Source organism: Macrotis lagotis, chromosome 2 (assembly GCF_037893015.1).
Source record: "Macrotis lagotis isolate mMagLag1 chromosome 2, bilby.v1.9.chrom.fasta, whole genome shotgun sequence".
NCBI lineage: Eukaryota > Metazoa > Chordata > Mammalia > Peramelemorphia > Peramelidae > Macrotis > Macrotis lagotis.
The window spans coordinates 72,213,802-72,241,698 of NC_133659.1; the positions used below are offsets into that span (position 1 = coordinate 72,213,802).

At 37.3% G+C, this 27,897-nt stretch overlaps 1 protein-coding gene across 1 annotated transcript in view; it reads right to left on the reverse strand.

Annotated features, from left to right (window-relative positions):
- Positions 1-27,897, reverse strand: part of SEC16B (SEC16 homolog B, endoplasmic reticulum export factor) — an 88,790-nt gene that overhangs the window by 51,198 nt on the left and 9,695 nt on the right. Inside the window, exons 6-14 of the mRNA XM_074222111.1 lie at positions 25,623-25,770; positions 24,008-24,156; positions 21,949-22,010; positions 20,766-20,901; positions 19,856-20,086; positions 13,752-13,849; positions 11,225-11,306; positions 3,809-3,926; positions 3,026-3,137 (exon numbers count right to left, since the gene is read on the reverse strand). Coding sequence (XP_074078212.1) covers positions 3,026-3,137; positions 3,809-3,926; positions 11,225-11,306; positions 13,752-13,849; positions 19,856-20,086; positions 20,766-20,901; positions 21,949-22,010; positions 24,008-24,156; positions 25,623-25,770 — 1,136 coding nt within the window. The remainder of the gene's footprint in view (positions 1-3,025; positions 3,138-3,808; positions 3,927-11,224; positions 11,307-13,751; positions 13,850-19,855; positions 20,087-20,765; positions 20,902-21,948; positions 22,011-24,007; positions 24,157-25,622; positions 25,771-27,897) is intronic.

Consider the following 27,897-nt stretch of genomic DNA (forward strand, 5'->3'; position numbering starts at 1 on the left):
TATTTGCAAATTTCAAAAACTCCTGACTAAAACCAAAGAATAGTGATATATAAAAGAATGTGAGGTCTAAGAAAGAAATGAGAGCTTATAGGCATACAAACACACCACCACCCAACTATGGTAGGGTTTTGATCTCTGAGTAAATTACTTTAGTATGACAGTTATTAATGAGATGTTAGATGGACCCAGCCTAAATGTTCTGATCTCCCCACTACATCTGCCTTCTAAAACTGGGAAGAAAATGTAAGAAAATGCTGTAAAATATACACATGGAATTTCTTACTAGAGAATCAAGCAAAACAAGCTGAATCTAGACAATAGCATATCCTACATCCTCCTCTTTGCAGTATAGGGAAACATCTCATTGGGGCTATTCCACTCATATGGTGAATGAACTGTCAATTCTCTATACTTGGAAAATGGATAGGTGTATTTTCCAAGAGGTCCCCCCCCAAATGCTAAAGTCCCAGAAAATAGCCATTTGCCTAATAAAAACCATCCTCAGTTCTGGGGATGGACTGGCCCTACTGTCCTAAGACCTGCCTAGTCAAATCCAGAGAACCCAACACCAGAGCAAGATGGAACCTAGGCAACAAATCCTTTCAATGAAATAATATTCTGAAAAGAATGACATCAAGGAAGCAAGTATCAGAGGTTCACGGAGGAGAGAAAATAATGGAAATTCTGCTAAGGCAGAAATCAAAGGACTAGCCATGTAGTAAATTATGAAGAGTCAGAATAAGTTGCTATCACATTTGATTATCAGAAAGGAAATCAAAAATTTCATCTGCTCAAAATCTCTCAACCACCAATTTGTCTTGGTGCCTAAAACTAAACAGAGAATCATAAAATGATCATAGATTTAAAGCTGGAAGGGATCTCAGAGACCAGCTAATCCAAAACAAACTTTACAAATGAGGAAAGTGCAGTCAGGAAATTCAAAGTTACAAGAATTAGAGATGAGATTTGAAGCCAGGTCCTGGGACTTTAGATATTTCTCCTCTTTTACTATATCCTATGGCCTCCCTAGATTTAGAGTCACACCTCTAATTGACTCCTTCCTACCTTTCCAGTCTTCTTAGACCTTATTCTCCTCCAGATGCTCTAAAATCCAGGGACACTAGTTTCCTTGCTGTTCCTCTTATGTGATACTCCATTTCCTGATATCTGTGCATAGGGACCACTAGTTGGTTCCCCTACCCAGAATTTTCTCCTTCCTCTTCGTCTCTGCCTCTTAACTTCCCTAGCTTCTGTTGTGTCTCATTTCAAATCCCACTTTCTGCCAGAAGTCTTCCCCAGTCCCCCTTAATACTGGTACCCTCCTTCTAAGAATACATTCCTCTAATTTGATACATACATAAATATATGGATAGATAAACAGATAGAATCATAGATACACAGATACATAGACAGACACATATATAGATTGATAGGTGATGGGGGGGTTGTTCTTTATTCTCAAAGAAGACCATGATATCAGGGAGCTGGTGCCATGACAAGCACATGAATTGGATTTGAGTGAGATGGACTGTTCTAAGTCATCAGCCTCACTTTCTCCCCCAGAGTCATCTGGATCCAGTGACCAGATATGAATCAGGATGATTGAAGATGACCCTGGATACAAGGCAATAATGGTTAAGAAACTTGCCCAAGGTCACACAGCTAATAAACATCAAGTGTTTGAGTCTGGGATTAGAACTCCATCCTCAAGACTCTAAGGTCAGTGCTCTATCCATTGCACCACCCAGTTGCCCTAGATAGATATATAGAGACATGCATAGACAGACAGACAGACAGATAGATAGATAGATAGATAGATAGATAGATAGATAGATAGATAGATAGATCTAGTGAGATGCTAGAGAGATAGAGACTGCAGGAGAGAAAGTGAGGTTGGTGACTTTGCGCAGCCCTCTCTCTCACTTAAATCCATGTCATAGCATCACCTCCCTGATGTCATCATCCTCTTCAAAAGCAAAGTACAAATAAGATATAACTAGATAAATATCTATCTTCTTTGTACATACTTATTTAAATGTAGCTTCCTTCATTAGATTTTGAGTTCCCTGAAGCAGGCACTATTGCCTTCTCTTTGAAATTAACTTCAATTTATCCAGTACACATCTTATTTGTTTGCATATAGTCATCCCTATTAGACTGTGTGCTCTTTGCAAACAGGAACTGTTTTTGTCTTTCTTTGAATCCCTAATGATTGACATACTTAATAAATGCTTGTTGACATAACCTAGATTAAAACCCTGTCTCCAGAAACTTCCTCTTAAAATGCAAATATGGCACCCAAGAAGGACAACATATTAACAGAGAGACACAAACTTTTGGAATTCACATAGGACAACTTCTATGTCGGACTAATAATCCTCTAGCAAGGACAAGGGCTTCAATCAGAATGAGACTGGAAACCATTGATAAGGGAGTTGGGGATGGGAGTGGGTCCAGAACATAGAGTATCCCTAGGAAGAGCTAGTAGGAACAGTGTTGAGATAGAGAGTGATTGGGCTTGGGTAGCCAGGAGTAGCAGCCTTAGGATACTGAGCATTAGGAAGAAGGAGAGGAAAAAAGAATATGACAAAGGAAGAAAGAAATCCAATTTCTTAAAGAGATTCAGGTCATCCCTGGCTGTCACAGGCACCCAGAACCTTCCAAAGAGAGCTTGGGATTCTTAATGCACTTCTCTATCGCTCCAAAATGCTATTTGGGTAGTTTTCAGTCAGTGGAAGCAGAGCACCACCTGGTGGCCAAATACATTTAATACTAAAGTATTTCTCAATTCAAGTGGTATCTGCAGACCCTTGGAGGTCCATTATGGAGCATGCATCATTTCTCTGTATCCAAAGATGTCACCCAGGGGTATTGCCCAAGGAAACAACACTGGCCTGGAGGGTCTCATGAAAGGAAGATGAAATCAAATATAAGAGAAATTGTAAAATTCAAATTGTGCTTTAAAAAAAAGTCCTCTCTTCACACATGTTCCATCAACCTCCCATCTGCTAATATATTCATGTACCTGTGACTACTGCCCAGCAAAACCAGGTGGTCTGTCTTCACAGTGTAGTGACCAAAAGGCATATTGGCCATCAAGTAACAGAAGTGAGCTGCCTCCAATAGCCCTTTCCCAGCTGAATGAGAAAAGCGAAAGGTCAGTCAAGATTGAACCAGTCACCAGAGGAAGGTCCCATGCAAAGATCAGTGAATACTGGTATTTGAGGGGCCACTCATGGATATCTTCTGATGGGAAAAACCAAGAAATTCATGCCACCACTCCCATATTCTCAGTCTCAGGAATTTGGATCCTTTTGAAAATTAGCAAATAAATAAGGAACAGGTGTGTTGGGAGGGAGGCAAAATGGAAGAGTATTTAGTCAAAGTAAAATGATTTCTGGTTAGAAATTCATTGGTGTTTCTAATTACTGCTGTCATTCCTAAAGGAGTGGAATGCGACTGTGCTGCCTTTGACTCTGTAGAATTAAGACCTATATTTAAAATTCTTCATGAAGGAGATAAGTAGAGATACACAAAATTAACAGCAAATCTTAGCTCTTTCCCCAAGGTTTCTGAGAATGTCTATCTTCCAAGTAGAATGGAAGTTCCTTGAGGACAGGAAATGATTTATTTTTGTCCTTGTGTCTTCCATAGAACCAAGCATTTAATAAATTTGTGTCAATTCATTGACCTCCCATCCAAAGAGAACTGGGTATCTGGGGAATAGAACTGTCTTTTTTTGGGCAGAGTCTATGTTGAGGCTTCTCTGAGTGATTCTGAGAAAAAAAATCTGCTTCCTTTGCCTTACCCAGGGTGTCCCCCATAGTAATGATGGCTCGCTGATGCAATTCAGGGTCTCCGGCCTGGTTGGACAGCATAACAGCCAGATGTGGCCTCCAGTCTCCCCACTGCTTGTCCCCACAGCACTGAAAAACAAGAGGGGAGAAAGAAGGCAGGTCGGTGGAATTTCCTTGAATTGGTATTACAAGCAATGAGAAAAGGAGGATATCTACTGAGAATCATAGGATTATAGAATCTCGGGACTGGAAGGGTGATTCATTTGTTACAATTTCCCAGCTAAAGTAGGAGATTCTCTTGATGCTTCTGCTAACCTTTCAGGATTAGTCAAGGTCTCCTTGAATTGAAGAATCACTATCTGCAGTCTCAGCAGTTTCCACCAGATTTCTATATTCCAGCAACCTTTTCTGACCTCTTATCTTTTCTCAATGGCACTGCTATCACCTTATGTTCCAGGAAGTCAGGGAAAATAAACAAGTGAGGGGACCAGTATATATTGAAAGAATATCAGTTAAGAAGCAGCCTGGAAGATGGGGATTAGATGCCAGGAACATGACTTAGAAGAGTATAAGTCAGAAATCAACTAGACCTACCCCTATCCAATCTACTAATCCCTCTACATCTAGGGTTCTTTAACATTTTTTGTGTCTTGGACCTTTTGGCAGGCTGGTGAAATCTAAGAACCCCTTCTTAAAATAAGGCTGTTAAATGAATAAAATAAAATTCACAGAATTGAAAAGGAGGGGCAGCTAGGTGGTACAGTGGATCAAACACTGGCCTTGGAATCAGGAGTACCTGAGTTCAAATCTAGCCTCAGACAATTAATAATTACCTAGCTGTGTGGCCTTGGCAAGCCACTTAACCCCATTGCCTTTCAAAAGCTAAAAAAAAAAGAATTGAAAAGGAAACCAATTACAAAAAGATGCAATTAAATACATAATGATGTAATTTATTCACATCCATTTTTATGAACTCCTTGAAATATATTCATAGATTCCCAGGTTAAGAAGCTTTATTCAAAAATAATTATTGTTATTCAGTCTTGTCTGATTCTTTATCCCCAAAGGAGTGGTTTATCATTTCCTTCTTCAGCTCATTTTACAGATGAAAAAGTGAGGTAAACAGGGTCAAGTGACTTGCCCATGATCCCACAGCTAATAAAAGGTCTGAGACCAGATTTGAACTCAGGAAGAGTCTGCCTGACTCCAGACTCAGCAGTCTAGCCACTGCACCATCTAGCTGTCTGGGATGCCTTTAAACTAAAAGGTTCCTCTTGTTTCTATTTAAATACCTCCAGTGATGGAAAACTCATTACCTCAAGACACAGGCACATTCCATTTTGGACAGGTGTGTTAAGCAGTTCTTGATCACATGGTGCAACAATCTACCTCCTGTCACCCAAGTTCCACCTATAACCCTCTTTCTGCCTTTGATAGCTATAAAGAATGCAGTTAATGGCTCTTTTATATGACAGCCTTTCCAATATCTGAAAACAGCCACCATATTCCTCATAAAACAATGTAGTCTAAGTGCTTTATAAACTTTAAGAAAATTAGATAAATGTCAACTGTTATTGTCTTCATTATTGACAAGATAACAATGATGATGACGACGAAGTAGCCAATCATGAAAGATCATCTCCCCCCAAAACAGTCTGAAATTCAGTGATGGGAGATTCATCTTGGGGAGGTTAATAAAAGGTCACTTTTAAAAAATGCAACAGTCTTGGCAGTGTAGCTCTAGAAGCCAGCTCTCTAATTATGTCCCAGGTCCCCACAGTAACTATTGAAATACTTCTGAGAAGCATAGTGGTTTAAATAGGATTTTGATAGAATATAAGCTCTCTGAGAACAGGGCTTATTTTTCTGTTTTGTTTTATATATATTCAGCACCAAACATAGTGCCTGAACATAGCTTAATAGATAGTTATTGCTTGATCAGTTTTAATGGAAAGGACATTGGATTTAGAGTCAGGAAAAAAAAAGTTAAAATTCCACTTCTTTCACTTACTATCTATGTGATCTTGAGTGTGTGCATATATGTGTGTGCTGTCTTTTTCTAAAAATAACTCCCATTTTAATTTTTAGCAGAGTTCTCTCACCGCCCCTTCAAGCTGTTGCTGATGATCTCTGGGCTGGGCTGGGCTGGGCTGGGCTGGGCTGGGTTGCCCCATTTTAATTTTTAAGTAAAATCAAAGATCTGAAGATCCTGGATTTAGAAGTGGAAAATACCTTATATGTCATTCATCATTTTACAGAGGAAATAGATCTAGGGAGGTGAGATGACTTGTCACAGTCAGTAAAGAATCAGAATTCAAACCTAAATTTTCCAATTATAAAGTCAACACTCTTTCCAAAGCACCACCATGATCCCAGACTTCTTTGTATTTCACTTACAATATTTAAAAATATATTAAGATAAAAAAGACCAGCCAAAACACAAAAACTAATAGATGACCAGAATTGATTTTAGTCTCATCTCCTGGCTATGTTCAATGCTGGGAGAGCATTAAAGTAATCGATCAGATGATTCTTCTTTATCAGCAGGCAGTTGAATAATAATCCAGGCTACTTTATCTTCCTCCCCTTTCCTCCTCCTTTGCTCACATTTTAGCCACTGGGGTATCTGCTAGTGCCTCTCCTGGTGGATAGTCAAGGGCAAAGAGAGTTGAAAAAATGACTATCATATGTATGCTAACTTAGAGAATGTGTGCAAAAACAGATTAAAATATAAGATGAGGTTCAGGAGTCTTTGAGTTTCACCAAATATGGGATAAGAAGTAGCAATATCACAAGATGCATTATTCCATTGAGGAACCTAAAGACTCACTAGCCAGACTGTCACCCCCTCATAGCTTCACCTGAAGAGTGAGACAGCCACTCACATGTCTTATGAATACCTTATGAATAATAAGATAATTCACCAGTTCATGAGTTAGCTCTGAAGTGCTAATTAGCCTCATGCATGTTGAAGTTGAAGAAACCAGCAGATAATAGGCAAGATAGAGGTCAGAATGCTCCCCTATATACACTAATGGTCTTTTCAATCCCACTCCTTTCCTCCTCAAATGTCCTATCCAAATTGGTACTTGAAAACCTCCTTTGGGAGAATAAGGCAAAAATAAAAAATGCAGACAGTGCCAAGAGAAGTAGGGAGAGAGCTTGCCTTAATGAATAAGTTCAAGTCAACAGGCCCAGGTGAACCATAGTAACAATCTAGGGCATTGAAAGGAATAGTCGATATGAGTATAAAGTCCTGCTAGTAATGTTCAAAAGACCATGAAGAGTCACAGGGCTCAAGAAAAGTAAAGGTTATTCTAATTTTTAAGAAGAAAAGACAATGAATGCTGTAAACTGAGACCTGTGAGTTAGACTTGTGATTCCTGGGGGAAATGATTGCAAGTATTAGCAAAGTGGTGGTTGGCAAACAACTAGAAAAGCACACAGAGATCCCGAAGAATTAGCATGGCTTCATCAAGAACAGGCCCTAATAATTTGTCCTCATTTTCTTGTATATTTGGAGGGAATAGCAAGTTGTACATGGTAGATTTGCGGTTTCACTTTCAATCATCTTTTTCATTGTACTGTGTTAAAGAAATACTGTTCCAGGAATAGAAACTAATTTTTTTTAAGAGACATAGTTTTTTAAAAGGTCAGAGTCATCCATTGCATTCCAGGCTGTTACCAGTCATCTTGACTTTTATCTTGCCACTGGACTTCTATGATTTTGAAGGAAAAAGTGAGACTGACAATTTGGGCAATTCTGAATCACTTAAACCCAATTCAAATCAAGACATCATTCTCATAATGTTATTGGTTCTCTTCGAGAACAGAATGAACAACCATAACAACCAGACTGGTAGTTGCATGGAATCAAGTAGAGACTTTGGGAAATCAGGAAATTCTTGGTTCAGGTCCTCCCTCTGACACATGTTATATGACAATGGGTAAGTCCCTTCTCTTTTCAGTGCCAGGAAAATCTCCAAGACTATAAATTATAGAGCATGACTAATCTTCATTCAAAGTGGATGAACTCCCTTCACTCCTTTGAAGTTAGAGGTTCAAAACAAGACCACAACCCAAAAACACTAAACTGGCAGTTCAGGAGAAAGCCATATTTAGAGCTGGCTTACATTTCAGGTAAACATTTGACAGTCTCTCCTGCTAGTCTTGCAAACAAAATGGAGAGATCTGCCCAATAGGATAAGGAACTTGATTGGTGACTTAGGGAAGAGAGGAGTCAGAGTATCATTAGTCATTCAATGTCAATTTGAAAGGAAGTTGCTAGTGCAGTTCCTTGGGAATTTTAAACCTGTGTGCAACTGGATATTTTTATCAACAAACTTGATAAAGCCAAAGAGGTCTTACTAGTCAGATTTGAAAATGGTATCAAGCAAGTAGGAATAGCTACTATGTTAGATGACAGTCAGGATCTGAGAAGACTGACCAGCTGGGTTTAATATAATAAGACACAATTTAACAGGGAAAAAAACTAGTCTTACCTGGGTTTAAAGAAATAAACTTCACAAATATAAAAAAGCAAAGGGATAAGGAGGCCTACATCAACTTTTATGAAATGGATCCAGGAATTTTAGAAGATTTTTAAAGGATTAATGTGAGTCAATACTGCAATATAGCAGCCAAAAAAGAAAAAGTAATGCTATCTTGGGCTGCATTAAGAAATGAATTCTTTTAGAGAATAGGTTTATTTTGGTTATAAATGCCAAAATTAACTATAAAGGACTTATGAAGAAAGATGATAACTGCATCCACTGAATGAACTAATAAATAGAATCATGTATAGAATAGTTATATATATATATATATATATATATATATATATATATATATATATATATACTTATTTGTGTCTAATGGTAGCCATCTCTAAGATAGGGGATGTGGGAAGGGAAGAAAAAGAACTTTACATGATAATTTTGGTGAATATGAAAGCAATAGCAAATTGTGCATAGCAGATTTACAATTTCACATGCAATCATCTTTTTCATTGTACTATATTATGGAAATATTTGTTTTATTACATAAATTAAAAATAAAATTTTAAAAAGAAATGATTTCCAAAAAAAAGTCAAAAAATGCAAGAAATGAAAATTATCTTTAAAAAGTCAAAAATACATCATCTAGAGGAGACATTAATGACCATCTAGTCCAGTGCTATCATTTAACAGATTAGGAAGCAAAGGCCCAAAGAGTTTAAATGATCTACTAAAGGAAACAAATATTATTGTAATCACAAGTCAACTACAAGTGCTTATATTGAGTCTGATTCTACATACTACATTTTAGGGAGATCATCAGTAAGGGGAAAAATGATAAATTAGAGATTGTCCCAAAGAAGGTAACCAGGATGGTAAAAAGGTTGTAAGAGGAGTGGTTGAAATAATCAGAAATATTTAACCTAGAGAACTTAAAGTCATGATAGCTATAATCCATTTTAAGGGATAACAAACAGAAGAACCATATATACTACACTAACTCACGGTATACCCTGAAACATACCTATAGACTGAGATAGTGAAGGATCAGAAGAGTTACTTCAGGATGAATATGGCCAGTCAAAATAATAACAATGATTGTGATACCTTCATAATACAGAATTCCAGTCCTGTCTCAGCCCTTCAGTTTCACAAGATAGGATGTGCCCAAATTTTGTCAGCAAATAGACAAGGCACTGTCACTGCCAGCTCCCTGGGTGAGCCTCAGACCTAGGCTGCCAACCTAGTGTGAAGGCTGTAGAATATCTTTCCCTTCTCTGGCCTGCAAAAACCTATTACTTTTCTTCCTGGATCCCATGCCTCCCTCATATACTGATTTATTTTTCTTATTTCAATGTTTTCTTTGGTTTGTTTAAGTATCCATTTTCATCAAACACATTCAGAAAGTTGGTTGCAATGAGGAAAAACTTCTGTTTTGCTATCATGTTACTTAGGGTTTTCATCTTTTTATTTCAAGTACTTTATCATTTCCACAAATTTTAGCAGTTATATTAATGAACTATGGATAAATATTACTTTCCATCAGCTTACTTCCTAATCATACTTAGCTATAGGATCTGAGGGGTTTTTTTGTTTTGTTTTCAAGAACTTTATTGTCTCTATAAATTTTAGATGTTTCATTGATGAACTATGGAAAAAAATATCATTTTCAAACAGTTTCCTTCAGAATCCTGCTTAGTTTCCAGATTTTGATTCTTATAGATATATCAATATATCTCCCTCCAGTCTTAACTTCCATTTTCAGGATTTGGCCTTTACTATTTTCAATTTTAATTTTGTTTTTACAACTTTTTTAAATTCTGAAATAGTTGCCTCATTTAAGGTAGATGCACTAATAACTGAACACTGTACTTCTTTACACTGCACATTTATTATGGTAGAAAAATGCTGAAATGATTCCTGGGGTATTGTTGAAGCAACCACTTTTATCAAGCAAATTCAGGAAATTTATTATGATGGAGGAAAACCTCTCTTTTACTATCATGTCACTTCAAGTTTCCATTTTAACAATATGCTTTCTATGGGGATTCAGAAAAGAATTGATTATTTTAGATTCCTTCAAACATTTTAATACCAGGTTCAGTTTATTCAGGTTGGAACTACAAGGTTGTATCTAAATGATTATATGGTGGTGGCAATGGCTTTATGGACAAACAGAACCTCTGTTTGCGTGTGTGTGTGTGTGTGTGTGTGTGTGTGTGTGTGTGTGTGTATGAGAGAGACAGACAGACAGACAGACACAGAAAGACAGATGGAGACAGAGAGACAGAGAGAGAGACAGAAAGAGAGAGAGAGATTTGGTCATTTTTTGAAGCTATTTAGTGAGGGGTAAGCAGTCATATCCTATGGATGTTTTAAGGGAATATTCTGCTGCATAGAGGGATGTTTAGAAGGGATTGGATGAGAAATTCTTTGAACTTCTCTTCATCCACCTCTGAGATTCCATGGCTTTGTAAAGCAAGTCCAGACTGTGGTTTCTTTATGATTATCACCATACCCCAGGGAATAACATGGTACCTCAAGATTCAATGATTATCAGAAAACTCTAGAACTATGAATTCCAGTATCATATCTACCATATCTTAGCTCAAACATTAACTCTTACTGCCTCAGTCTCCTCATCTGTAAAACAGAGGTGACAATACTAATTCTCCCTCCTAGGTTCACTGAGAAGTACAACCGATCATGATAATGATCTACTTCCCAGGATGAAGCAGCAGCCAACCTGAAGCATCATGAGAATCACTCCACAAGAGCCAATGTGACTGAAGGAGAAATCCACAGAACAGTGATGGGATTCTTCTGCCTCTCACTGTAAAATAGGCCAACACTGTACTTTCCAATACTTCCTAGCCCACGACACAAAGGGCACAAGGGGTGGGTGTTGAGGACATTTCATGTGTACAATACCGTAGCTGCCTGGGGGATTCTCCCGGACATGAGCTGGAAGAGAGTCTGCAGGGGATCGTTGAGAGCCAGTGAACTGATGAAGCTGAAAATAAACAAAAGGACTATAATCAATCCACTGTTTGGGATCACAGACCAAGCTGAGAAAACAATGGTTTCCATTCACCTCAGACATGAAAGAGGTCTTATGCTGCTTTTCAAGATGCTGCATTTATGAAAACACAAGCTTGTCTCTGAGCAAATCATGGGTCACGACTACAATAATAATAATAACATTGATGAGGATAATAATGTTAATAATGATCATAACAACAAAATAATAGCATTTGCCCAGCTAGCTATTTATTAACCTATTTAAGGTTAATAAACTACTTTATGTAGGTTATTTCATTTGATTTCCACAACAGCCACAAGAAATAGGTAATTATCTTCTTTTTTACCAATGAGAAAATTGTTCCCAGTTACATATTGTACCATATAAGGGAATTATCTGCCTGTGGATCAGTCCTGAGGGGAAATGACTCCTCTTTGTTGTTGAGACCTGAACCCTTATAATTCTCGAGTCATCCTATTTTATGCAACAAAGAAAGCCCTTCATCCTCTAAGCAGAAGGCTTAATAACCCACAGATCTCTTAAGTCATCAAACCCCAATTTGTGTTTTTTTGTAAAAAAAACAGCTATTTTTCTTATCCTCTTCATCCTCTTCATCTTCCTTAGCCACCCATCAACCATTAATGGCATATCAGTTTTCTGAGCCAAATTCATAGACCCAATTATAGGGCTTTGGGTTGTTTTTTTTCCCTTTCTCAATACAAACATAAAGTTGCCCAGGCTTATAATTCTATGCTCACAAGCACTTAATGACCATTATCAATAACCAAAGAGGCATGGAACAGGGACCAGAAATTATCCTACTGATGACAAACTGCAGAATATACTTAACAAGGATATAATAAGGTCTACAACTGATTTGAGATTTAAAGATATTCTGTGGGAGATATTTTTCACAATTCACTGGGTCCCATCAAAGAGCAATGGCCCAAAATAAAGAGCTGAAGCAGAGACAAGTCCTGCAAATGTGGGAGTGCTGAGATACTCATTGCTATTAGCCCCAGAGGGATTATTTCCCAGAACAGCAGCTCTTTTATAACATTATCCTGATCTTAAGAGTTTGAAACTCTAATGATGTCATTTTGAAATTTTTTACCACTACAAATTTTCTTGACGTTTTTGTTGTTGTTCAGTCATTTTTTAGTCACATCTTTGTGACCACATATAGGGTTTTCTTAGCAAAGACACAAGAACAGCTTACCATTTTCTTCTTCAGTTTATCTTGTAAGGGAGAGCACTGAGGCAAACAGGGTTAAGTGACCCGTCCACAGTCACACAAATAGTGTCTGAGGTCAGATTTTAAACTAATGAAGATGAGTCTTCCTGACATCAGGTCTGGCATTATAACTACTATGCCACCAAGCTGTCCTTGACATAAATAAGGCAAAGCTACTCCTAGTCCCATATTACAGCTGGGGAAAGTGAAGTCCAGGGTAATAAAATGACTAGGCTAATTACCATGTAGAATAGCTTCCCCTGCTAGCATAATAAAGAAATATTACAAATAATCCTTTTCTATTCAGTCTTCCTCTGCACAAGAGACAAGATCAATTCATATAAACATTAAGTTGGCGTCAGAGATATCACCAAGGGAAGATAAATAATAAGCATGATCTTATAGACCAAATCCCCTATAAAAATATTACTAAGATGCTTTACTCTTTTCCTGGCAAGAAAGAGTCAGAATATTTGTAAGGAATGTGGGGGATGTTTGACTTCCACAAGTATGTAAGGGGAGAGTATTAGTTTACATCACAAAGACTAGAGTATGCCTGTGTTGGTGCCTATGGGCAGGTATGTAAGAGTAAGATAAAGGAATTGACCCCAAGTTGATCAAGACCTGAGATTAGAGCAGACCTACCCCATCTGGTTTCCAGTTGACCCAGGGTCTTGTCCTTTACAATTACCCCTGCTCAAGGAGGTTCATCCATATTACTGTTTACTTCCCTGTGCTCAGTGTATATCGACCAGGGCTGGGGGAGAAAGGAACCATATGGGGTGAATGTATCGATTAGATTGGCCAATGATTGGCATGAAGGGAAGGAATTTTGCAAATTGCATATAAGATTGGACATTGTCCTAATTCGGGACCTTCTTTCATTAGGAGAGAGGGTCCTTCCTTGCAAAAAAAAAGAATTAATAAAAGCCATTTTAATCACTCTGGACATATCTATTATAATGAGCCTTTGATAGCAATATATAAGCAGGGTTTTCTGTGAATGGGCTTGTTGTGTCTGTATTTGAGAAATCTGCAAATGATGAATCTGTGTCTGGTTGACATTAAAGAAGAATATGAAATACCATGCACATTTTTATTTCTTAGAATCCTATAGTCTCACCCACATCACAACCCCCCAATCCTCTAATAGAAGTAGGGAAGATAACATGACTTGTGAGTAAATACAGCTTCCTACCTACCCGCTCATGACCCAGCTGTAGGTCCTCAGGTCCATCTTGCTGGACAAGAAGAGTGCATGGCCCCACAAATGGTTCTTCATGGCCCATTCCAGGGCTTCCTAAAATCAAGGATACATATGGGTCAATATCAATTTTCTTGATGAATCGCTATTGAAAAAACTCGATAAGACACTATTCCTCTCTGAGGTTTATTCACTAGATTCAGACTGAGGCAATTATCAGGTACAGTGGTTAGTGATGGGCAGTTCACTCATACAATGTTCATCCTTCATTTTCAAAAACAAATGACATCATGGGATAATGTTCTGACTTGTGTGTGGATTAGATTTAAGTGAGGCAGAATTGTAAGACTTAAAATCTAGAAGAACTGAATTTGAATCTTGCTTCAGATACTCCCTAACTGAATGATCCTGAGAAGTCATTTCCCTTCTCTATGCCTCAGCTTCCTGTCTGTAAAATAGGAATAATAATAATAACACATATTTGATAAGATTAGAGGGAGAATTAAATGAATCAATTTTCGTAAAAAGCTTTGTAAATCTTAAAGCTTTATATAAACGTTAGCTACTAGTTGTAGTAGAATAATTTATAAAGTCTTTTAGAAGTTCCCATATTGAAACTTCTGGTGCCAAGATGATGGAGTATGAAATGAATCCTCTGAAATCCTCCCAAGTTCCCTTCTAAAAACTAGAAACTACTTCAGAATTGATATAGGAATAAGAAAGCAGCTTAACATTCCAACAGGTCTGTCTCTTTGGAGTAGAAGGGTGCAAGATCCAAGAGAGGCAGCAGCAGCCAGACTCACGGCAGGGGGCCTGCAGCAAGGCCCCTATAAACTAGCAGCCACCTAAGCAAGTAAACAGTCTGTGCAATGCAGGATACAAAATAAATCCAAATAAATCATCAGCATTTCTATATGTTACCAACAAAGTCCAGCAGCAAAAGATAGAGAAATTCCATTTTTAAAAATTATACAGCACCAGTCCTGAACTCAAGAAGACCTGAGTTCAAATATGGTCTCAGACACTTAATAATTGCCTAGCTGTGTGACTTTGGGCAAGTCACTTAACCTCATTGCCTTGTAAAAAAATTATAGACAATTTAAGATACTTAGAAATGTACTTGCCAAGACAAACTCTAGAAATATATGAACTATAAGCAATTTTTATACAAGTAGGCAGATGTAAACAATTGGAAAATCTTCACTTCTTATTGATAGTATAAGCTAATATAATAAAAACAACTTAATTTATATATTCAATGCCATACCAACCAAACTATCAAAAAATTATTTTATAAATAATAAAAACAATAACAAAATTCATCTGGAAGAAGAAAAGTTCATGGATATCAATGAAATTAATGAAAAAATGCAAAAGAAGGTAGTCCAACCATATTATGTAGTTGTATCAAAACAATCTAGTGCTGACTAAGAAATAGAATGGTGGATCAAAGGAATAGAATAGGTATAAGTTTCATTATAGTAAATGATCATAGTCATCTAGTATATGATAAACCCAAAGATCCAAGCTTTTGGAACAAAAACTTCATTATTTGACAAAAACTGCTGGGAAAACCTGGGAAATAGTGTGGCAGAAACTAAATATAGACCAGCATCTCACACTGTACACCAAAATAAGGTCAAAATGGGCATGTGATTTATATATAATGATACCATTAACAAATTCAGAGAGCTTAAAATAGTTTATCTGTCAAAATTTACGGATAAGGGAAAATTTTAAGACAAGGAAGATAGAATATTACAAAGTATAAAGTAGATGATTTTAATTATATAAAATTAAAAGGTTTTTGCCTAAACAAAATCAATGCAATCAAAATTAAAAGAAAAGCATAAAATGGGGGAAATTGAAACAAGCATCTCTAATAAGAGCTTCATTTCTCAAATCTATAGAGAATAAAATTTATAAAAATACAAGTCAATCTCCAATTTATAAATGGTCAGAGGATAAGAACAGACAAAAAAGAAAATATATATATATATATATATATATATATATATATATATATATATCAGACAAAGAAAGTTATCTATAGTCCTATGAAAAATAATCTAAAATTTCTCTTCTGATTAGAGAATTACAAATTAAAATAACTCTGAGGTACCACCTCACAGCTATCAGATTGGTTAATGTACAAAAAAAAGAAAATGTTGCATGTTGGAAGAGATGTAGGAAAAATGGGACACTAATATACTCTTTTGGGGGGGGGGGTTGCAAGGTAAATGGGGTTAAGTGGCTTGCCCAAGGCCACACAGCCAGATAATTATTAAGTGTTTGAGACCGGATTTGAACCCAGGTACTCCTGACTTCAGGGCCGGTGCTTTATCCACTGTGCCACCTAGCCACCCACTAATATACTCTTGATGGAGTTATGAACTAAATCAGTTGGTGTTATGAACTGATTCAGATGGAGTTATGAACTAATTCCAGTTATGAACTGAAGAGCAATTTGGAACTATTTCCAAATTGCTATAAAACTGTGCATGTCCACTGATCCAGAAATTTCACTGTTAAGGCTATATCCCAAAGACATTCCAAAAAAAAAAAAAAGGATGGTGGGGGAAGGACCTATTTTACAAAGATATTTATAAAACTCTTTTTGTGGTAGTTAAGAATTGGAAATAAAAGGAATAGTTAATTAAACTGTGGTATGTGGTTATGATGGAACATTATTGTGCTATAAGAAATGATAAGCAGGATGATTTCAGAAAAACCTGGACTTATATGAACTGATACACGAACTAAGATTGATTGAATATAGTCTAAAGTATGCTATCTTTTCTTCCTTTTCTTTTAATCAAGTGAGTTTAAACAAAATGAGTAATATGGAAATGTTTTGCCCAATTGCACATGAATAATCTATATCTGATTGCTTACCATCTCAGGGAGTGGGTAGGAAGAGGAAGGAGGAAGAGAGGGATAAAATTTGGAACTCAGAAATTTAGATAAAAATGTTTTTTTTTAATTTGGACCAAAAAAATGTGTGTGAATTTTACAAAAAACAATTTTGACCTATGATTTTTAAATCACGATAATTTTTTTAAAACACGATTACAAAAAACAATTTTGACCTATGATTTTTAAATCACGATAATTTTTTAAAACACGATAATTTCTGTACAGTTAATCATTTTAATAATTCTGTTCCTCTCTTAAACCACAGCCTCTTGATTAAATGAACAGCAAGAAAGGCAGGGTTGATAAACCATTTGTGGTGGCAAGATGGAGTTCAAGTTTTCCAAAAAAATTGTTGTCTCTTGTGAGGAATGACAACCTACTGTTGTAAATGTCTAGATTTTTACATTTGTTTCCTAAGCAAATTAGCAGACACAGTGGCTGTTCTTAGGTAGCTGGTGATGTCTTGTTCAGTGGAAGTACTCTGCGAATAGCTGTAATGGGGACAGAAATAATCCCTCTCCTTGGAAATGTTGTAAATAATTTTATTAGAGATGATTTCAGACATATTTGTTGTAGAAAAATGGACCAGTTAATAAAGAGAATCTAAGGGTTAAAAAAAAATTTGGACAAAAAATAAAAGCTATTTGATTCAGTAATATATTCCCCTTGAGGGTATGGTTCAAAACTGTTTTTATTGTGTTTGCAGGACCTAGCACATAATAGGCAACAAATGCTTTATGATTGAATAAAATTTTAAAAAAAGAAGAATCTTACATATCAACATCAAAGATAAAGAAACTGTGTGGTACATAGTAGATACTTATTAATGCTTGTTCCTACTCCTTACTGTGCCTCCACCTCCACACATAAGCCAAAGAATTTTATATGCATTATATATATATATATATATATATATATATATATATATATATACTATAAATATAATTCTATTAGATCCTCACAACAGCCCTGGGAAGTAGATGTTTTGGGTATCACTTTTTCTCATTGTTAATTTTTTTAATTATCTTTTTTATTTCTTTTATTTATTTAAATTATTATTCAATTTATTTTGAATTTTGAGTCCCAGATTTTCTTCCTTCCTTCTACTTCCACCCACACCCACTGAGAAAGCAAGCAATTTGTATTATCCTGTTTTTGTAAATGAGGAAATGGAAACAAGTAGAGATTCAGAGATTTGCTCAGAGTCACACAGCTAGTATGGCTGAATTTAAACTCAGGTCTTCTTGACTCCAGGTCTAGAACTCTATCCATTGCCCCACTCAATTGATTATTTCTTCTACCAGTTTTCTCCTCCCCTTCCTCCACATCCCAAGAACCAAGAGACTATAAAACTATGGTTTTTAGGGGGCGGCTAGGTGGCGCAGTGAATAGAGCACTGGCCTTGGAGTCAGGAGTACCTGGGTTCAAATCCGACCTCAAACACTTAATAATTAACCTAGCCGTGTGGCCTTGGGCAAGCCACTTAACCCCATTGCCTTGAAAAAAAATCTAAAAAAAGAAAAACTATGGTTTTTAAACTCTAACTAGGGTAACCAGTCTTCAGATTTAGCCAAGTAAAACATTCTTGACCTTAGCAAAGGCCAAAACTATCTCAAGTCTAAGATGTGAAAAGTACAGGAGGAATTCCAGTGTGCTGTAACTTTAATCCCAATACGGATTTAACCTGCTCCTCAAACAAGCATACTGGAAACAGCATCCATGGGTCCAGGCCCACAGACACTGTGTTGATTTGTTAAATTAATAATGGATAAAGGCTAACTACTTTAACAGCTACCATCAAGGATGATATTCCTACCTCTCGAAAGCTAAATCAATCACACCAATGACTCCATAGAGAGCAAATATATCAAACTTGTCCTTAAAATGTAGACTCATTTAACAAATATTTATTGAACAATGCATTGTGTAAGGCACTGTGTTAGTACTACCCATTATTTCCTCAACACCAGGAAATTTGTCATTTGGGGACAATCATAAGCTAATGAGCTAATTCTACCTCCAGGTGAAAAGAAATTGATCATCCTAAACAACTCCCCATTTAATCCTTTCAGAGAAACAGAGAGATTAGAACAAGAGAGCAAGTCAGCCTCAGAATCAGGAAGAACTAGGCTTAAGTCCAGTTTCTGACAAATACTCTCTGTATCCCTAGGCAGGTCATTTAACCCCTCTCAAGTTAACCTACCGCTGTCATAGGCACTCTTACAAGTTGCTGTTCTGTGGGAAAGGAAAGACGGGAGGGAGGAAGGAAGGAAGGAAGGAAGGAAGGAAGGAAGGAAGGAAGGAAGGAAGGAAGGAAGGAAGGAAGGAAGGAAGGAAGGAAGGAAGGAAGGAAGGAAGGGAGGGAGGGAGGGAGGGAGGGAGGGAGGGAGGGAAGGAGGGAAGGAGGGAAGGAGAGAAGGAAGGAAGGAGGGAGGGAGGGAGGGAAGGAAGGAAGGAAGGAGGGAGGGAGGGAAGGAGGGGGAAGGAAGGAAGGAAGGAAGGAAGGAAGGAAGGAAGGAAGGAAGGAAGGAAGGAAGGAAGGAAGGAAGGAAGGAAGGGAACGAAGGAGGGAAGATGGGAAGGAGGAAAGACGGGAAGGAGGAAGGAAGGAAGGAAAGAAGGAAGGGAAGGAAGGAGGGAAGATGGGAAGGAGGAAAGACAGGAAGGAAGGGAGGGACTACCATGGAAAGAAACTGAGGGCTTGGCCTCTTAGGTTATCAATTTTACCCTGTGCTAGACCAAATTTGTCACCCTCTTATATGACTGGATTGATGCAGTCATTAGATTCCAACTCATATTACTACTGGAGGCAGCCCTTTAATATCTCCCTCTTTTTTTAATTTTTACTAAAGCTCTCTTTAGTTGTTGTTGTTCATTTATTTCAGTCATGTCTGGCTCTCCATGACTCCATTTAGGATTTTCTTGGCAAAGATCCTAGAGTGGTTTGCAATTTCTTTCTCCAGTTCATTTTACAGAGGAGGAACTGAGGCAAACATGATTAAGGGACTTGTCCAGGGTCACAAAGCTATTAGTTCTCTGAGGCTAGGTATAAACTCAGAAAGATGACCCTGAGCACCAGATCTGGTATCTTATCCACTACACCACGTAGCAGCCCCCCACCATGTCTAGATTGCTTTAAAAATAAGACCTTTATGGAATTTAAGTATAAAATTAAAGATTACTTGCCTTCTTTCTTCCATAGAAGAGAAGTTTAGTGAACTTCTCGATAACCTGTTCTTGTGTCTCTACACTGGGTGGAATCTCCCCAGTGAGCAGGTTGGGTGTCCCAGAGCTCTGAACAGGCCAATCATCATCAGTCAAGTTGATCAAGTTAGCTACAGGCGCTTGTCTTTTATATTTCTCCAGTCTCTTGCAGTCTTGCATCAACAACTCAGCTACATCGGACCCCACCATTGACTTCACAAGAAAGAAAATAGATCATGAGCCCTATTAGTAAAGTTAGTCCTAATACTTAGTTCAGACTAAGAAAACAATGACATAGGGGGCATACCCTTTTTATAAGCTCTATAAAATTGTTTCTTCTACCTTCCTCTTTCACCCTGCCCAATAGCACACAAGAGCACTATTTCTCATAAATTGTTTGGATGAGTATGCTTCAGCCTTCATCAGCAATAGCATTGCTGACAATAGTCATGACTTCTCTGAAAGACCATCAAGAGCATGTTAGAGAAAAAAAATGGCAGCTTTCTTGTGGGATTGTTTCCTGGCTGAAACATTATCCATATTCTAGGAAGGTATTACATATTTAAAATGGCATTTATGTGGTACAGACAATAGAGGGTCAGCATTGGAGGCCAACATGGGTTCACATCTTGCCTCCAATATTTTCTAACTATGAAGCAAATGAAAATCATTTAACTTCTCAATGACCCAACCAGCCCTCTAAGACTACATAATAACTGAGTTATCAGCCTCTATCAGTAGAGGGGGTCCTCACACCAGAGGACTAAATCAAAAATGACAATTAACAAATGCACTCTTTTTTTTCCATAAACGTCCATGAAATTAACTCAGCTTTATCGAAACCAGCCCTTCCATTTCTATCTGCCCTAAGTAGGGCTGCTTGTCTACGTACTCCATTTTGCCGACAAAGGAGAACCAGCAACTTCCAGAGCAGAGCCAAGTCTCTACCCCTTGGTGTCTCAGCCTTGCAGCTCAAAGTCGCCTTCTGCTGGCAAAACAACATCACATCCACTTTGTGCACATCTTCCCTGTGGGGGCAACCCAAGAAGCAGAATCAACCATTGGGAATCATGTTCTACAACACTCAAGGGAAAGGTATTTAGGATAAACTTATGAAAGATGCCTCAGGGAAGATTAAAACCTATGTATTAAGTCATCTAGATGAGTGAGAATTTTTCAAAAAATCTGATTACATAAATTTAGGGCAGGAGTTTGGCTACAAGAAAGCTGTCATCTCAAGGAAGGAGGAAGAACTTGGGATCATCAGTTCATAGAGGATGTTCAAGCTAAAGGGGATCATAGGATCTAATCCTTATTTTCCAAATGAGGAAATTGAGACCCAGGAAGATTAAGAGATTTGCCTTAATTCACCAAGCTAGGTAGTGACAGAGATGAGACATGAATGTAGATTTCCTGGCTCACAATTTCCACTATTCCTCCATGGTCATATGTCATAGAAAACTTGACTCTGATTCTCTTAACACTAAAAGAATGCCCCATAGCCCTAGAAATTCTCTGTTGCTCTGGGTTTTTTTCCCTCTTGGAATACATGAGTTGAGAAAAATAATCACTGAAAAAGAGAAGTTCCAATTCAGTCCTAAAGAGGGTAGATGTGCTCACTCATACTGGTCCAACTATTAAATTCCATCATGTTTCTTCTCCCTAGTGGAAACCATGCTTTAAGGCTATTCTTTTTAAATTAATTCACTTGGCAATTTCCCAGAACTCACTCTCAAAATGGTGTGTTATTCTAATATCCAAGCTGTTGTCACTCATATTGAGCCCTAGAATTTCCTTGACATGATATCTGCAAATTTTAATTGATTTTTTTTTCCATGAGTGGTCTCTTCCTTTTAAACCTATGTTTTCTTATTCTCTTTAGCTACAAATGATGAAATCAATACAATGTCACATCTGGTTCCTGCAATACAAAGGAGTTTACTTCATTATCCATTAGTGAACGTTTTCTTCAAAGAAAGCCAAGCTACAGCCAAACAGATAGAAGCCCAAGAAGCATGTGAGTCATTCACAAAATGCACTGACTTCTGGTTAATAAAGTCTTTCTGGAATTTTACCTGATCAGAGGTCCTACAAAAGCTCTTAGCTCCTCTTGTTCCTCAGTGTCATTAAGGAAAACCTGGAAAATAAAAGTAGATTTCCTCTGCCCATCTAATATTTTGCTCTGCCTAGACCAGCAGATGGAAAGGTTTTGTTAGTCAATTGTCACAGAGGATAATTTAAAAAATTGTTTCGGAATATTTCTACTACTTAGGCAAGACTCCTAACTCAGAATGTTAATAGAAGCAAACTGTCTTTTAATAAATGGAGATGGCACCTTATAAAAGGTAGGATTTGATATCTGGCAACCTAGTTCTGCCACTTTCTAGTTCTAGATTGGATTATAGGTTATAGCTAGTATAGATAGATGAGTCAATGGGCAAACCACTTACTCTATTGACACCTCAATTTTCTCATCTGTAAAGTGGATATGCTAACATTTCATAACTCATCTCAAAGGGTTCTAATAGTTTGGATTTTTTAAATTTTCAATAAACTTTGGTATGAGTTATTATTATTATTATTATTATTATTATTATTATTATTATTATTATTACCTCAAATGTAAAGAATAGGCAGACAGCTTAAAACTAGGTCCCACTAACTTAGGGTCATAAGACTTTAAAAACTTACAGGAACTGCTACAAAGTAAAATGAGCAGAACATTATTATATAATAATCAACTGTGAATCACTTAGCTATTCTCAGTAATTCAATGATCCATCATAATTCTGAAGGATTTGTGATGGAAAAATGCTAACCATTTCCAGAGAAGGAATTGATGGAGCCCAAATGCAGATGAAAGCACAAATTTGTTCCTTGCTTTCTTCATTTTTCTTGTTTTTTTACATGTGTTTTCTTTCACAAAGTGACTAACATGGAAATATAATTTGCATGACCACACAAGTGTAACCTACCTCAAATTGCTTGCCCGATCAGTGAGGGGTGTTGAGGAAAGAAGGAGAATTTGGAACTCAAAAAATATTTTAAATGAATGTTAAAAGTAACTTTTACATGTAATGGGGTGGAAACAAAAATATAAAATTTTAAAAATAATTTTTTTCAAAAAAATTTTCAAAAAAAATAAGACTTTAGATTCTAAGCTGAAGAGGACTCCACTTTTAGTACAATCCCTTCATTTTACATATGAGAAACACATAACTAGTAAGTGAAAAAAACAAAATTTGAACCTAGGTCCTCAACTCAAAATCCAGATTATTTCCCACTGTATCATGTTTGAAATGAAGCTTCCTCTTCCCAATCTTTACCATAATTATAGTTACTTATGATAAAGATCTGGGCAGGAAATTAAAATTCCAAGGCATTCAACTAAGCTGTAAAGCTTGCCCAGGAATGAAACTCTATGTTACTTATGATTCAGAATGCCACCAAGCATGGTAATGTGGCCGCTGTATCCAAATGAAGAATGAGGCACATTTCTGTGTGAAATAATATGCTGATAGCATGTCAAGGAAAAATTAGACCTAAGCTAGTATGATTTAGTGGACAGAATACTAGCTTGTAGTCAAGGAGACCTGGATTCAAATCCTGTCTCTGATGCTTTCAAGCTATTGGTGATAGGAAAAATCACTAAAGATCTCAGAGTCTTAATTTGTGAAACTATAAAATGATGATGACATAAGGGTTAGAACACCAGACTTGGAGTCAGGATGCCTCATCTCTGTGAGCTCAAATCCAGCCTCAGATACTTACTGGTTGTATGCCTCTGGACAAGTCATTTCACCTTGTTTGCCTCAGTTTTCTCATCTGTAAAATGAACTGGAGAAGGAAATGGTAAACCACTCCAGTATCTTCATCAAGAAAATCACAAATAGGGTCACAAAGAGTTGGACATGACTGAACAAGAAATGTGCCAATCATTGTGAAAAGCATTTTACAAATAGCTTATTTAATGAGCTAAAAACTGCCTTCTCCCTATTTTCTAGGAAAGCAAAGCAAAATAATCTCTATACATGGTCAACAACGCAGACTGAGGAGGGTGAAAGGAGAAATGAAGAACAGGAATGTACCCGGAATATCTGTATGTTTGGGTGGGGGCACTTCTAACAATTTTACCTCCAAACTGTGTATTTCCACAAGTGCTGTCTGGCCATCAGCTGGATGGTTAGGGCACACCAGGACCAGTTGACCTCCCGGTCCAAAGCACACAGGTGTGTGAGGAATGAAGAACTTCATGGAATCCACAGGACCAACTGATGCATCTTCTAATCAGAAATTCGAAGAGATAATCAGTGATAGTGTCTTGGGTAAAATTATTATCGAATTATATTAGATAATATTAGATATCAGATAATAGTGAAGATTAGAAGATATTGTTATGGAAATGACAGCTGAGGCAAGATTCTGGATGAACTAGAAAATTAGGTTCTAGTAAAATAAAAGAATTGAGAGCTGGAATGGGCTAGGCTCTAGAACAGGGTTTTTTAAACTTTTCTGTATCTCTGACCCCTGGTGATGTCTACAGATGCTTTCTCAAAAAAAGGGCTATTAAATGCTTAAAATAAAATGCATAATATTACAAGGGAAAGTAATTATTTTGAAATGTGGCTCTCAAAATATTGTTATATTCCTATACTCCTTGAGTTCAGGATCCATTCTTTTATCTTTCTTTCTATTTCCAGTGCTTAAGATAGTAACTGGCACACATGTTATTAATAATTGCTTGTTCACAGACCTCTGTTTTGGAACTCCTGCTTTAGAACCTCTCTATATCAGATCTATTCCCAACATGCTATAAAGTTTAACTGACTGGTCCTAAATGATACATCAGTTCTTTCTTCTAGTAAAGAAGAAAAACCCAGTTGCTACAAAATATGCAAAATCACTGGCTCTTGAGATTCCATTTCTTTGAGAATTCACCATCTCAGAAAAGTCATTTTGCTTTGTGGATGACCTTCACTTTCTCCATCACATTTTGATCCCTCCTCTCTAGGAGTCTCCTTTTAGATAAACTTCCCTATGTAGATGAAAAATCATCTTTTACTATCTCATCTCCCAAGTGGAACAAAGCAGCTTGGTGACATAGTGAATAGAACACTGGCTTTGGAATCGGGAGGACCTGAGTTCCAATCCTGCCTCAGACACTTGACACCTTACTGTGTGACCTTGGGCAAGTTGCTTAACCCTGATTGCCTCCTATCCAGGTCCATCTCCAGTTGTCCTCATGTATATCTGACTCCTGGATCCAGATGGTTCTTGAGGAGAACATGAGGCTGACGACTTAGCGCAGCCCCTTTCACTCATCACCTCCCCAATGTCATGATCTTCTTTGAGAATGAAGGACAAACACCATATTCATCCCAAATGGACTACTAGTCAAATGCCAAACAGGACCCTCTAAGAATTGACAATAGCATCTTCATTATAAAGGTAAGAATTGACAATAACATCTTCATTTTAAGTAACTAGATATCAATAGATAGAAGTCTCAAATTGACACATGAATAAAATTGATGTTATGGAAGGTTATGAGTTCAGTCCATTAACAAAATTAATTAATCATCAACTTTAGGCCATATACTATTGTAGGCATTGGGGTACAAAGACAAAAGAAAAAAATCCCTGGCTTCAAGGAACTTATATTTTACTAGGGAATTCAAGGACCATTTATAAATGAGGTAGAGAGATAGGACTTTCTAGGTAAGCATAGTTTCTTTGGAGTTCCTGGTACCTGTATGAACCGGGCTCCAGGTCTTCAAAGGGGTAGAGTCAAACTGATCAGAAGAATCCAACATGTATTGACTGAGTTCATAGCTGCTGGAGCTAAGACCCGACTCTTTATACTGCTGGAGCAAAATACATTCACCAGTAGATGAAAGCTGGAAATTAGAAAAAAATGGGAACAATCAATAAATATTTATTAAATGCCAATATGTGTCCATTGCCATACTAAACACTGTACAATGAAAATACATCTGGAAATGCATCAGCAAGATAGGACTTCATCAGTTGAGTAGATTGTCACAGAGGCCTCACCCTCCTGACCACTCTTTTAAGAGAAATAAAATTCCAGTTCCTCAATAAATAATGTGATAATGAAAGGATTCATTGTTCAGAAAAGCATTCAATCCATCAACAAGTATTTACTGAGCTAGGCACTCTAAAGCAGAAATGTTAACCTAAACTAGAAACTGGGACAGCTAATTCATACATAAGGATCACTGTGGATCACAGACTGACTTAGTTTTAAAATATAATATTATCTATGATTCATTGAATTTGCATTTATTTTGTTAAATAGTTTTTATTTGGTCAAATAATATTAAATTCATTCTTGTTAAACATTTTCAACTGGTCCCTGTCAGACTCAGGAATGGGCCATTTGTAAGAGATATAAAACTATAAAACATAGCCCTTGACTTTGGAAAACTTATAACCTAAATGAGTAGATAAGACCGACACACATGAAAGCCCATAAAACTGAATAGGAAGCGATCACTAAACTCTTGGAAGCTTAGGTATTCTGCAGAGAGGTCCACACTAGCCAGGAAAGAATGCATGACTCTGTCTTCCTACCTAAATCAAAATATTTCTGTAGCTCACAGATCCCAAAGAGGAACAAACTGCCACTCTACTTGAGTTTAAGGAAAATAGGCTAATTCAGTTTACTCAACAAACATTTATTATAAGATTATTAGAGCAATTCTCAAAGAATTCCCTAGAACTCTGCCACCATAGTGTCAATTCTCTGGATTCTTGGTGTGTCTCAAATAGTAGAAAACTTACATAATCAAGGGCATGTGTTTGTATCTCCCAGTTCTCCCTAATGTTCTCTTTCATCACACAGAGAATAGTATTCTGTGAGTGAAAAAGTAAGTTTGAGAGTCCCTGCAATTATGGACCAGATTCCATGCTAGGAAGGCCCTAGAAATACAAATTGGAAAAGAAAATAGTCTGTGCTTTCAAGTTTACATTCTGGAATGGAGAAAAAGAGCCAATACTTAGGGTTAGTAAACATTTATTAAGTGTCTACTGATGTTGCCTGTACCTTTCAAGGAGGACCAATGACATCATGAGGGATGTCTTGACTTGTACATGGATTGGATTTAAGTGAGGTTGAGTTGCACAGTCACCGGTCTCACTCTCTCTTCCTGAGTCATCAAAGTCCAGTGGCAAGACAAAAGTTAAGATGAAAGCAAATGGCCTAGCAAAAAATGGATGTCCTAGGCATCTGCTAGCCCGACCAAGTTCTAAGTACACCACAGCACTGGCTTCAGTTGCCTTCATGACCATTGGAACAAATTGCTCTCATTCACTAACTCTGCCAGGGAAAATTTCCCATACTTGGGGCAAACATCCCCCTAATTCACTGATGATTTGAGGCCTGTCTGTTACCCTCAATGGTTTAACCTCTCTGCCAAGACAGTTTGCACATGCTACAGCTTCTTTAAGTCACAGATGAGAGAGTGGGTGAACTAGGTGGACACAAAAGGTGAATAAGTCTCCCTGAAAAGGGTTCAGGCAAGCCCTCACAACCGGTGCTAGTCCTCCTGAATAGCCCATTTCAGCCAGGTGGCACAGTGGCTAGAGTGCTAGGCCTGAAGTTAGAAAGACATCTTCCTGAACTCAAATCTGGCCTGAGATCCTTCCCAGTTGTATGACCCTGGGCAAGTCATTTTACCTTTTTTGCCTCAGTTTCCTTATCCGTAAAATGAGTTGGAGAAGGAAATGGCTAACCATTCCAGTATTACTGCCAAAAAAAGCCCAGATGGAATCACAAAGAGTTGAACACAAACTGAAATAACACCACTAAACAACAGGCATCAATCCCTGCTTTCAAACAGCTCTCAATCTAATAAGAAACTTAATATAGAAAAAAAAACAGAATTTCAAGGGAAAGAGGAAGATTTGTTATTGTTCAGTCATTTTTAATTATGTCCAATTCTTCATAATCCTATTTGGGTTCTGTTTTGTGTTTTTTGCTTTGGGGTTTGGGGTTTTTTTGG